Source organism: Hyperoodon ampullatus (assembly GCF_949752795.1).
Source record: "Hyperoodon ampullatus genome assembly, chromosome: 13".
NCBI classification, from domain to species: domain Eukaryota; kingdom Metazoa; phylum Chordata; class Mammalia; order Artiodactyla; family Ziphiidae; genus Hyperoodon; species Hyperoodon ampullatus.
Genome location: NC_136926.1, coordinates 18,551,325 through 18,564,681, shown reverse-complemented (window position 1 = coordinate 18,564,681; position 13,357 = coordinate 18,551,325). Strand labels below are relative to the sequence as shown.

The window sequence follows — 13,357 nt, the reverse complement described above, 5'->3', positions numbered from 1 at the left end:
TGCCTCTAAATCTTTCAGATAAGAACCTCCTGGGAATAATACTGTGATAGGATCGCCCCACTCCAGAAATAGAGCTTTGACACCCTCCACTTACCTATCTAATGTTACTTACTGTCCACATGAAAGTTTTCCCTGTTGTCCCAATAATTTGTTGCTGTCCTTTGTTTTTCAAGTCTAGGATCCAATCCAGGACCCATACACCCCTTTCCATTTTCATGTCTCCTAATCTCTTTAATCTGGAACCGTTCCCCAGTCTTACTTTTTTGTCCTGGATGTTGACATTTGTGAAGTGTTCAGGCAGAATGTCCCTCCATTTGGATTTGCCTGGTCATTTCTTCCTGCTGGAAGTCACATAAACACTTTGGCAGGATATTACACAGGTACCATTGGGTCCCTTTTAGTGGGTCATCACATCCAAAGACTCAGCAGATTCAGTTTGCTCTTTTGGTTCACCTGGTGTCCGTCACTGTGTGTTTTTCACTCGGTCCTCCAGCCCAGCTTTCCCTGTGTCCTTCACAAAACGTTCTTAGACTCTGCAGCTGGACACCACCATTCCCCCACCCCTTCCACAGCACTAAGGATCTGTAACTTTTATTTGATGCTCGTGATGTTGTTCTGTGACCGTCGCTTCTTTTCCCAGCGACACAGTTCACTCCTTGGGGGCAGGGTCAAGCCATCTGTCTTTCTCTCTCCGTGCCTCTCCTGTCACCGTGTCGCCCGGTCTGGTGGGCACAGGAGGAGCTCAGTATATCCGAAATCATTCACCGCCCCCACCTCCATCGCCTCTAGCACTGGCCTCCACGTTTGGGGACTGACCCGCTTTGGGGATGGATTTCTTGATTTCAGATCGCCATGGGTGTGCCTCTGCACCGGCTGAAGGATATCCGGCTTCTGTATGGAGAGTCCCCATGGGGGGTGACGCCCATTTCTTTTGAGACCCCTTCCAACCCTCCCATCGCCCGAGGCCACGTCATTGCGGCCAGAATCACCAGCGAAAACCCAGATGAGGCAAGTCTGAGGGCCCTGAGTTTCCACCAACTCTGACCTCCCAGCGTGTGGCAGACCCCGAACCTTAGCCTGTTGAGACATCCAGGTTCACAGTTTACAGGCGAGGACACTGGGATGCGGGAAGGGACATGCCACGGTTTATCCACATGTGATGTGTCCAGGTACCAGGCAGATGCCTTCATATGTCAGTTACGTGACAGCCCTGCCGCTGGGCATTGTGACCCCACATTACAGCTCGAGAGGTTGGGGTGACCACCTTCACACCCAGGACTTGCTGAGGCCATGGCCAAGCCCCACTGGTGGACTTTACAGACCACGTCCATCTTTGGGACAAACAGCCAGGTTTAGAGCACAGGTCCTTGGATTTCTGGCCCCATGAACTTTTTGCTGCAACATACAATCTGGTTCATTCTAAGGAGTCCCTATGTGACTTGTTCTTACTTGTGCCTTAAGATACCAACCAGCTGGCATCTATCAAGTTTACATGCTTACTGACAGTTGATTGTCACATAATCTCCATAATCTACCACAATTTAGTTGTTTAATAACTACATTTAAGAAATTTGGGATAAGAGAGGTTTGGGTTTTTTCTTTACCCCCCACCTTTTTTTTTTTTAAAAATAAATTTATTTATTTATTTTTGGCTGCACTGGATCTTCGTTGCTGTGCCTGGGCTTCCTCTAGTTGTGGAGAGCAGGGGCTACTCTTCATTGCGGTGCGCAGGCTTCTCATTGCGGTGGCTTCTCTTGTTGGAGAGCACGGGCTCTAGGCTCGCGGGCTTCAGTAGTTGTGGCACGTGGGCTCTAGAGTGCAGGCTCAGTAGTTGTGGCGCACGGGCTTAGTTGCTCTGCGGCATGTGGGATCTTCCCGGACCAGGGCTCGAACCCGTGTCCCCTGCATTGGCAGGTGGATTCTTAACCACTGTGCCACCAGGGAAGTCCTCCCACCCCACCCCCACCTTTTTAATGAAAGAATTTTAAACTATGGTGACTGTATTAGTTTGGGATCTTTGGCTACAGGCGAACAGTCAGTTCTGATGGTGGACAAGCAAAATGGGAAATTTTCAGAGGGTTGATGCCTTGTTCACAGGTGCCTGGGAGGATGGAGGATCACGTGTAGACATAGCCCAGGCACCTGGAACTTTCCATCTCTTGCCTCCAGGCATGTCTGCCAAAACGAATGCCTCCATCACAAGCTTCAAGAGTTCTAATCCCAGCAAGAGGATCCAACCCACCCCCCCTTTACCACAGTTATACTCAGAAAGGGATGGGTCATCCCCACAAAGGGAATTATGTGTGTGTTAGCATCAGCAAGGGCTAACACTGGATTTCCTTACCTGCTGAAATTTTCATAATCTGGAATTGGAAATCCGACTCCTCTTTTTTTTTTTTTCCTTTTTGGCTGTGCTGCACAACATGTGGGATCTTAGCTCCCTGACCAGGGATTGAACCCGTGGCCCCTGCAGTGGAAGCATGGAGTCTTAACCACTGAACCACCAGGGAAATCCCGCCAACTCCTCTTCTATTTACACTTTTTATTATCAACAATGGCAAACATTTAAAATCAGTATGTACCTTCACTCAGCTCCATCAGTGATCACCAGTCCCAACTTGGTGGTGGTTTTTTGACTTTTTTTTTTTTAAGTAAAAATGACACACATTGACGTGCTCGCCTGGAAACACCTGCACCCCTAGTGAGAAGTATCAGTGTTTTATTCATCACGCTAAGCTCTTGAGTATGGGGGGGGGCTCTTGGGTTTTCCTAGGATTTAATTCTGATGAAAATATATCTGGAGTAACTATTTCTTCCATTTTGCTTTTTCTGTCTGGGCTCCAGGGGTTTAAGCCGAGCTCTGGAACGGTCCAGGAGTTGAATTTCCGCAGCAGCAAGAACGTGTGGGGTTATTTCAGCGTGGCTGCCGCTGGAGGCTTACATGAATTTGCCGATTCCCAGTTTGGGCACTGCTTCTCCTGGGGAGAGAACCGGGAAGAGGCCATTTCGTCAGTATCTCCCTCCCTCCCTTCCTTCCCTCCCTCCCTCCCTCCCTCCCTCCCTTTAAGAAACTAAAAATTAGCCTGCTGCTTCAGATGCAGCAGCACTTTAGGAGGTGAGGAGCAGACCCTATTTTAAATACCCTATGCTGAAGTCCAAGAACCCAGTCTCTCCTCTTCCCATACTTGAGATCCACGACATACATGAAATCAGTTCACCAAGGTCATTGGTCTTGAGCTTATTACAGGTCGATCTTGAAGGAGATCCAAAGAATGTTCAAGGTGATTCTAAAAGTTTAAAAGGTGCTGAGTACTATGTCCTTTTTAAAAAAGGTGGTGCTGGTTGGGATGGGGCTGGGGGTTCTTTTAAATTTAAATCTCATAAGTGGTTCCTGGAGAAACCTACATTGACAAAGAAGCTTACAAGTTCCAAAACATCCACATCTTTTTTTTTATTGTTGAAGTATAGTTGATTTATAATGTGTTAATTACTGCCGTATAGCAAAGTGATTCAGTTATACCTATACATACATTCTTTTTTTTAATATTCTTTTCCATTATGGTTTATCATAGGACATTGAATATAGTTCTCTGTGCTATACACTAGGACCTTGGTGTTTATCCATTCTATATTTAAAAGCTTACATCTGCTAATCCCAACCTCCCACTCCATCCCTTCCCCAGCCCCGTCCTTCTTGGGGACCACCAGTTTGTTCTCTACGTCTGTGATCCTGTTTCTGTTTCATAGATAGGTTCATTTGTGTCATATTTTAGATTCCACATATAACTGATACCATATGGTATTTGTCTTTTTCTGATTTACTTCACTTAGTATGATAATCTCTAGTTGCATGCATGTTGCTGCAGATGGCATTGTTTCGTTCTTTTTTAATGGCTGAGTAGTGTTCCATTGTGTATATTTACCTCATCTTCTTTATCCATTCATCTGTCAATGGACATTTAGGTTGCTTTCATGTCTTGGCTACTGTGAATAGTGCTGCTATGAACATAGTGGTGCATGTATCTTTTTAAATTAGAGTTTTATCCGGATATATGCCCGGGAGTGGGATTGCTAGATCATATGGTAATTTTATTTTTAGTTTTCTGAGAAACCTCCATACTGTTTTCCACAGTGACTGCACCAACTTACATTCCCACCAACAGTGTAGGAGGGTTTCCCTTTTCTCCACACCCTCTCTAGCATTTGTTATTTGTAGACTTTTTAATGATGGCCATTCTGACCCGTGTGAGGTGGTACCTCACTGTAGTTTTGATTTGCATTTCCCTAAAAATTAGCGATCAAAACCCCTGCGTCTTGACGTTTCTCCTGCCTTGACCTGGGAACAAAAAGGTAAACACCAGTTCGGTTCATAAAATTAAACATTCTTGTGGAGGTGTCTTTTCGAGTGAAAGACATTTCATTTGAAAAGCATTTAAATCTGTCTGGCCTGGGGCGCTTAGCCATGAATTAAATGGAGTTTGCTGCTTTTGAGAGAGAGAGTTTCTTGGCCAGCTTTGAATAATTCATCTTAATCAGTGAAAAATTGAGACACTTGGAGCAAATAAGGATTAATAAAAGGTGGGATGGTGGTCAGCCAGCCCAGCTGTCTCTGAGTGAAGTGACCTGTGGCTTGTCCCACACTGTGAGTGGCCAGTAATCACTTCAGCAGAATAGGAAGGAAAAATTCCAGCTCTTGTTGCTGTCAGTGTCCAAGAGGGGGATCAACTGTCCCTGTTTTCCCAGGACTGAGTGTTTCCCGGGATGTGGGATTTCTCAGTGCTAAAACTGGGAAAGTCCTGAGCCAACCGGGACAAGTTGGTCACCTTTGAATCCAGTGGCTCAGCCTGTAGATGCAGGTTCGGGGCCCACACCCAACTTGCAGTAGCCTATTTAACACCCTCATTTATTTATTTATTTATTTATTTACTTTATATGCTAGAATTTTCTCTTTCTTTTAGTGCGTTTAATTTTTTTTTTAAAGATGTTGGGGGTAGGAGTTTATTAATTAATTTGTTTATTTTTGCTGTGTTGCGTCTTCTTTTTTGTGCGAGGGCTTTCTCTAGTTGTGGCAAGTGGGGGCCACTCTTCACCGCGGTGCACGGGCCTCTCACTATGGCGGCCTCTCTTGTTGTGGAGCACAGGCTCCAGACGCGCAGGCTCAGTAGTTGTGGCTCACGGGCCCAGCCGCTCCGCGGCATGTGCGATCCTCCCAGACCGGGGCACGAACCTGCATCCCCTGCATCGGTAGGCAGACTCTCAACCACTGTGCCACCAGGGAAGCCCCAACACCCTCATTTAACCTCACTGCGTCTTCATTTTCTCACCCTCCCGCTGGGGTCTCGTGGCCCCTTTGTCACACCTGCTGGCAGCACGCAGGAGCATCGTAACTGGTGTGAAAGCTCTCCTCTCCCAGGAAGGGTTCTTATGCCTCCTCTTCCTTTGCTGCCTTTCCCCATAACATTCTCCCTATGATTTCATGGAGAGTGGAGGTTTCTGCCCTTTGGACTGGACACCCTGTTTGGGGGGAGGCAGCCCTTCTGAGAAACGGGAGGTGGTTACAGCCAAGCACGTGTGGGCTGGTGACCACCATGCCCAGATGGGGGCACCGGTGTTAGCCACCTACTCGTGCACCCCAGGCACACCGGACAGCTGTGTAGACAGGTAAAGAGTGGCTCGTTCTTGGGACCCTGGGGGATTTTGATAGGTCCAGTGAGAGAGGGAGCAACTGGCGTGGTTAATAACAATTACAATCACTGTAATAAATCATTTCATAGCAGTTAAGGTTTATTGATCAGTGACCATGTGCTTTATACAGACTGTCTCACTTTAATCCCCAAGCATCTGTGTGAAGACAGGGTTATTCCCCCATCTTCCAGATGAGGAAACTGAGGCCCAGGCAGTTAAGTCACTGGCCCAAGATTTGCTGTACCAGTCAATGCTGGAGCTGACATTGCCCCAAGCCGTCTGATTCAGGGCCCTCCCTAAACTTCTGTGTGGTTCTGACTCACTGGAAACCACTCCAGAACTCTGATGACGCGTACGTTAATTGGGAAAACAATCCATGTGCCTTCCCCTCAAGGAACATGGTGGTGGCTTTGAAGGAACTGTCCATCCGGGGTGACTTCAGGACCACCGTGGAATATCTCACCAACCTCCTGGAGACCGAGAGCTTCCAGAACAACGACATTGACATCAGCTGGTTGGATAATCTCATCGCCGAGAAAGTGCAGGTGGGGAGCTGCACGTGTCTCCCCTGGGGGTCCTGGAGCCCTCCTGGCTCCCCGTGGCTTTGGTCACTGTGGATAACTGACGTGCAGAGTCTCTCCCAGGCCGAGAAGCCGGATATCATGCTCGGGGTGGTGTGCGGAGCCTTGAACGTGGCCGACTCGATGTTCAGGACCTGCATGACGGATTTCTTACACTCGCTGGAAAGGTGGGGCCCCTGGGTACTTCCTTTCCCCTCTTGGGATATGTGTTGGTGGCAAGAAAGGCAGAAACGTGCTTTATTTGGGTGTAAATCCATCACCAAGCAATTAGTGAACCTCTCCTACGTGTTTGCCTCTGTAGAATTCCTTGGATAAACCTGGGCTGCCCTAGAAGAGGCTGGGTAGGGGGCGGGAGGGGAGGGATACTCAAGGCCAAGGCAGCCATCATCCTATAGACAGCAGTGCGCTTATTCGTGCTGACCTGTGCAAGGTACGTCGTAACACGCAGGAGTTCAGAGAAGAGGAGGTGGATTTGAGAAGCAAAGCGGGTTATAGGTCACCTCTACAGATGGTTCTTTTTTTTTTTTTTTTTTTTTTTTTTTTTTTGCTGTACGTGGGCCTCTCACTGCTGTGGCCTCTCCCGTTGCGGAGCACAGGCTCCGGACGCGCAGGCTCCGCGGCCGTGGCTCACGGGCCCAGCCGCTCCACGGCATGTGGGATCTTCCCGGACCGGGGCACGAACCCGTGTCTCCCTGCATCCCCCTGTTACCCGTCCTGAGCCGTCCCAGGCCATTCAGCAGAGGCAGGCGGACTCTCAACCACTGCGCCACCAGGGAAGCCCTACAGATGGTTCTTTCCCAGACCCTCACCTGAATCAGGTGACCAGTGAAATGGACCCTGTGGAAGTGGCCAGGAGCTCCCTCTCAGGATAGACCAGGGTTTCCCAACCTCAGCACCAACTGACCTTTCGGGCTGGGTCATCTTTTGTGGCGAGGGCTGTCCTGTGGGACAGGGTAGGAAGCTAGCAGCCTCCCTGGTCCCATCCATAGCTTCCCCTCTCCCCCTGGAAGTCAGGACAATCAAGTATGTCTCTAGATATTGCCAGATGTCCTCGGGGTAGAGGCAAACCCCACATTGAAAACCACTGTGGTAGGCAAAGGAAACTACTGAAAGGGAACTAGAAGGGCGAAAGTTCTTAGTGCTTGGATAATAGGCTTTTGAATGGTAACAGAATCACAATCCGTGCATTTGTTTCTTTCATAAGCAGGTGGCAGAACTCCCACGTAAGGAATTTTTTTCAAGAAGAAGCGATATGGTTATTGCTTCTTAGAGGAACCTTTTTGAAATGTCACCTCCTGTAGCAAGAGCAGTTTCCTTAAGTTCTAAGGGACGTCAGGCTCCTTGGGACTCTCCATTCCTTGCCTTTTATCAATCGGGTGTGTTGATAGTTAGACGAGGCAAAGAGTGGGTGGTTTTTCATATCCAGGGGATGGATGGCTGCGGAGTTCTTGGTCACTCCCAAACTGACCACAGGTCTGTCTTCTCTCTCAGGGGCCAGGTCCTCCCCGCAGACTCTCTGCTGAACACTGTGGATGTAGAATTAATCTACGGAGGCGTTAAGTACATCCTCAAGGTAAAGGTCCCTGTTAGATGTCTCCCACACTCTGCTGGCTCTAGGGAGTTTTATTTCTGCAGTGGGCCATTCCTGCAGTGGATTTTCTCATGCTTGGTCCCAGGACTCCCCGTGCAGTCCCGTGACCTTGAAATCTAAGGTCCTTGGATTCCAGAACCCGTAGGCTTGAGCCACGCACACAAGGCACATTAGAGCGTGTATTGGTTTCCTGTGGCTGCCGTAATGAAGTCCCATAAGCTGGTGTCACTTCAAACAACAGAAACTTATAGTCTCTCAGTTCTGGAGGCCAGAAGTCCAAAATCAAGGTGTTGGCTGGGCCATGGTGTCTTTGAAGGCTCCCAGGGAGCATGCATTCCTAGCTTCTGGTAGTTGTGGGCAGTCCTTGGTGTTCCTTAGCTTATAGGTTGTCACTCCAGTCTCTACCAGTCTCTGGCTTTGTACGGCCACCTTCTCTGAGTGTGTCTGTGTCTGTCTGTCTGTCTCTCTTCACATCCTCATCCTTCTGTGCCTGTCTCTCTGGGTCTCTTCTCTTACAAGAACACCAGTCAGACTGGATTTAGGGTTCAGCCTAATCCGGCACAACCCCTCCTTAACCAACTACATCTGCAAAGACCCTATTTCCATTAAAGTCACAAGCTGAGGTTCCAGGGAGGACTTGAATTTGGGGGGACATAATTCAACCCCTTACAAAGTGTGAGCCGGACCGTTGCTCAAGAACAGAGCGTCTGGGTGCATTTCCCAGGGCTGTGAGACTGGCTTTGTCCGCGTCTCTGCACCGAGAATCAATGTGTGGATTTCTGACTGCTTCCGGGTCTATCACCGGCATCCCTGGAGCTTGTCTGGGTTGCTCTTCTCTGTTGGAAGTATCTAGTTACCCGTCCTGAGCCGTCCCAGGCCAATTCAGCAGAGTATCAAAGAATATTTGAGATGTGCGAGCACAGGGTGAGCCCCCCGGGTCCAAGTCGGGGTGACTTTTGGAGTGATGTGTCCCTGGGAAGCCAGGGCCTCCCCAGCACTTCCCAGCCTCACATTCCATGGAAAAGGCAACAGAATTTTTATTTTCTCTTACTTGATTTTTAACATTGCTGAGCATACATTGAACTTTCAACTTTGGAGATTTTCAGGCTTCGTTCAGCCAAACGAGTGTGTTATCCACGTAACGTGTGTAAAATCGCTTCCCTTTTGCCCCTGATGCTTCCTGGCTACCTTTGGGGGCCTGGGTCCCCTCAACTTGATTTTAAATATGACACATGCTCGTTGCAGAAAATTTCAAAACAGCAAACAAGCATGAAGCGTCAGAAAAACAGTCCACCATGGGGGAGTTCCCTGGTAGTTTAGTGGTTAGGATTCTGCGCTTTCACTGCTGTGGCCCGGGTTCAGACGTTTTAGCAGACGTCTTTTCAGTTATTTTTTTCCTTATGCATTGATCTTATAAAGTCAAGATCATAGTGCAAATGTTTTTACTGCTTTGATATTATCATGGCCTATAGTTTCCCCCTGTTATTAGCAAGTTTTCCTTAACATCAGTTTAGAGTCTGCAAGCACGGTCCAATAGAACTTTCCGCAGGTATGGAAATGTTCTAAATCTGCTCTGTCCAGTATGGGCCACCTGGGGCTATGGAGTACTTGAAATGTGGCGAGTGTAACTGAGGAGCTGAATTTTACCTTTCATTTAATTTTAATTAACTTACATTTGAACGTCTGGCTAGGGGCTACCATATTTGACAGTGCAGGTCTAGAACATTCCATGGCACACCCACTGTTGGAGAGCTCGTTTGATTCTAGGCTTTCCCGTTACCATAAATAACGTGGCAATAAATATTCCTCTATTTCTTGCCATCTTTTGTCACTATATATATATTTTAGAGGTTGAGGGCTCTTTAGGGTATTAGTTTTCTGAGAGAGAGCACATACTTTGAACTGAGGGCCAGGTGGGGCTGGTATTTCAGATTGAAATGCAGAGCCGAGGCCAGGGCCTGGCCGTGTATGTCTCCTTCCAGTGTCCCAGATCCACTGTGTGCCCCTGGGCAGGGCCAGGTCTAGCGGGCAGAGCCCTAGTCCATGTCCAGGTCACTGATGGAGGCCCCAGGTCTGCCTCACCCAGAGCAAGACCCCCATCTCCATGGCTCCCAGGGCAACCCTGCTTGGAGACAGGATCAGAAGAAAGCCCCCAGCCCTCAAGGGCACACAGTGGACAGTGATGCCCGCCCTGGGACTATACCTGCAGCCGTCAGCCACTAGCCCACCCACAGGGCAGGTGTGGCTCGCTGACCCCGGGCTCCTCCCTGTCGCTGCTCCCTTGGGGTGAGTGAGGGCTGGGCCTCGAGAGGTGAGGTGTCCACCCCAGCACTCCCGCCGTGGACACTAGCCTTTGCATGTGGTCAGGGGGGCCAGGCGGTTCTCTGGGGGCACAGGACCAAGCAGGCATCCTCATTTCAGGTGGGGGCATTGAACTGTCCCCACAGGTGGCCCGGCAGTCTCCAACCACGTTCGTCCTCATCATGAACGGCTGTCACATCGAGATCGACGCCCACCGGCTGAACGACGGGGGGCTCCTGCTGTCCTACAGTGGCAGCAGCTACACCACGTACCTGAAGGAGGAGGTCGACAGGTGTGTGGTCGTGGAGGGCACACAGAGCCAGCTCTCCCCTGCGGGTCTGAGGGTCTTAGCTAAGGCACCTTCTCTGGAACATTCTGGGGCTCCTGGAGAGGTTAATCTCTTGGCTGGAATTCCATGCAGCTGGCAGGCATTTATGGGAGGCTCCCAGGAGGCCCTTTTCTAGTGACTTGGGAGGATTCAGAGCCGAATGGGACGTGACTCCCAGCTCCACGGCCTGCAAGGTGTGTGCTGAGTGCCAGAGGCTCCGGGTCTGAGCTGCAGTGTCCACACCCATCACATCAAGGCTTGGAGAAGATGAGACCGTCCGATTAGGGAAGGGGCTATTTATTGAGCATCTGCTTACACCAGTTGCTGGACTAGGTGTTAGGATACAGCCGTGGTCATGACTCATGGAGTCTGTCGGGGAAGAGACACATTGAACAAGCAGATGGCGGCAGGAAAGCTTGCTCTGTGTCTGGATGGGTGGAGGACGGGATGATCCGGAAGCACTTTGCACACAGGGCATCGCGTGTCCTCCTGGTCCAGCGTGTCTGACCACCCTGAGCTCACACGGTGAAACAGACCCGCCCACCCCCACGGAAAGGCAGCAAAGACCCACCCCTGACCAAGAGAATAAGATGGGGAGGAGTGGGGCTCCAGAGGCCCCGTGCCTGAAAAAGCTCCAGCTAGATTCCCTTCCGAATCCTCAATGGAAGAAGGTGGACTAGATTCATCCCAGATTGGTGTTTTTTTAACCTCTTTTTAACCCATGTTCTATCTGTCAAGAATGTTCAAGATGATTATAAGCTCCATCCATGGGGCATGCTCTTGCCAGTTCTAAGGTGAAGGCTTTCAGTGGGTCAGTATTTACTGAATAATAGTGATTGATTGCTTTCTCTATGCCAGGGCCTGTTGGAATTATGTCAGGAAAAGGAACTCGTTTTCAGCCAGTAAAGGGTCCCTCCCAGCTCACTCCCTAAGTCTCTGCGGTAACTGTCAAATGCTACCATTTGGGAAAAATGGAGTAAGTCCCTCAAACCACACACAGGGTGATGCTCCCGGCTGCCTTTAGGAAGGGAAGATGCTGCCAAAACCCTGACTCGGGCATCTGGGTCGATGGTCCTCCCCAGTCTCCCCACCACCTCCCCCCACTCCTTCTCTCTCCAGTTACCGAATCACCATCGGCAACAAGACATGTGTGTTTGAGAAGGAGAATGATCCCACGGTCCTGCGAGCCCCTTCGGCGGGGAAGCTGATACAGTACATGGTGGAGGACGGGGGCCACGTCGAGGCTGGGGGCAGCTATGCAGAGATAGAGGTGACCGCAGGCCCCCTGGGAGGTGGGTAGGGCTGCAGCCAGGTTTCCCTTACAGCCCGTCCCCCAGGCAGGGCCATGTGCCAATGCTGCTTCACCTAAGCCAGCAGACCTCCCCTCTCACCTGGGCTGTCATCTGCAGATTCCTAAGAGAGCCATGTGTGTGGGGTTCAGCCCCAATTCCCTGCAATATCCAAAGGGAAAAAAAATCTCAAAAATGTATACCTCCCCAGGAGTGAGTAAGAACCGATGAATGATCATGATGCGGACAATTAAAAAGTGGTAAGCCCACAGAAGCAAAGCACTTCCCACGTGGCAAGCACCATTCTAAGCATTTTACCTGTCTTTGATTACCTTCTTTAATCTTCCCAGCAATCATATAAGTCGGGCACAAATGGGAACCCCATTTTGTACATGAAGACACGGGGCCCAGGCAGGCTAAGGAACTCACTCAAGGTTGCACCAAGCCAGGATTCAAACCCGGCCTCCATTCTCTGCTGCCCAGGAAAATAGTGATTTTTGTAATGAAAATATAGCAACGGTAGTAGCTGACGCTTGTCGGCCACCTACTATGTGCCATCCTGCTTCATCCTGATCAGCGCCCTGTGAGGCAAGACTGTCATTTCCTCCCATTTTACTGTTGGGGAAACTGAGGCTCAGAGAGGGGAAGGCATGTGTGGAGATCACAGAGTGATGGGTGGGAGCAGGGTTCCATCCCAGGCCTGGCTGACTTGGGTGCCCAAGCTGTGAACTTCTGACCAAAAGGGTGGGACAGTCCTGTCGGTCTGCAGCCCACACGTGATAAAACTCATCACGTCCACACGGCCAGACTCTCAGACCAGTTCAAGGGGCTGATGACTGTACTGCAGTCATGTTCTTCATTCCCCAGAGGGTTTTCTTACTGCCTTTAAGAACTGGAGCTGGTCACAAAATGCACCGCATTTTAGGAATGTGTGTGTCAGTCACCCTACATCATATGATTCATCTGTATTTCTAAGAGAGAGGCCTTCCTTTGGAAATAAAGATCAGTTTCCATGTCTGTAAAATGGGCACAATGAACACCTGCCTCCCTGGCTGGCTTTGCAGATGGAAAAAATTTATGCCCAGTGCTGTGCCTGGTACACAACAGATTGTGAAAATGCTGGTTCCCTCTCTACCCTCTGCTTGAACTCTGCCCACGGAGTCATTCAATGTAAATGACACAGTCCCTGCTCCAGAGTTACTAGTTTGGGGTGACACAGGCCAGCCCTAGTGGGCTCCATCTAATTTCTTCTTTCTGCAAAACAGGTGATGAAGATGATCATGACCCTGAATGTGCAGGAAAGTGGCCGGGTGAAGTATATCAAGCGCCCAGGGGCTGTGTTGGAAGCAGGCTGTGTGGTGGCCAGGCTGGAGCTTGATGACCCTTCTAAAGTGCACCCGGTATGTGGCACCTGGCACAGCTACCCCGTGAGCCAGACTGGCTTGTGGCCCCGGCTCTCCTGCCACCACCCGCTCACAGCAGCCAGCACAACGGGCATAGGAGTGTGCCTGCCTGTGCTCACATCCTTCTCAGCAGCTTCCCATCCCACTTAGAATAAAAGCCATGTGTTTCCGATGATCTC

The 13,357-nt window shown here is 49.9% G+C and overlaps 1 protein-coding gene across 3 annotated transcripts in view; it reads left to right on the top strand.

The window, feature by feature from the left end:
- ACACB (acetyl-CoA carboxylase beta) overlaps window positions 1-13,357 on the top strand; it is a gene marked incomplete at its 5' end in the record, with an annotated part of 98,231 nt that overhangs the window by 33,590 nt on the left and 51,284 nt on the right. For all 3 annotated transcript variants that reach the window (XM_079717852.1, XM_079717854.1, XM_079717853.1), the window contains 8 exons: window positions 847-1,008; window positions 2,845-3,008; window positions 6,080-6,230; window positions 6,330-6,433; window positions 7,758-7,839; window positions 10,305-10,450; window positions 11,606-11,756; window positions 13,041-13,175. In XM_079717852.1, coding sequence (XP_079573978.1) covers window positions 847-1,008; window positions 2,845-3,008; window positions 6,080-6,230; window positions 6,330-6,433; window positions 7,758-7,839; window positions 10,305-10,450; window positions 11,606-11,756; window positions 13,041-13,175 — 1,095 coding nt within the window. The remainder of the gene's footprint in view (window positions 1-846; window positions 1,009-2,844; window positions 3,009-6,079; window positions 6,231-6,329; window positions 6,434-7,757; window positions 7,840-10,304; window positions 10,451-11,605; window positions 11,757-13,040; window positions 13,176-13,357) is intronic.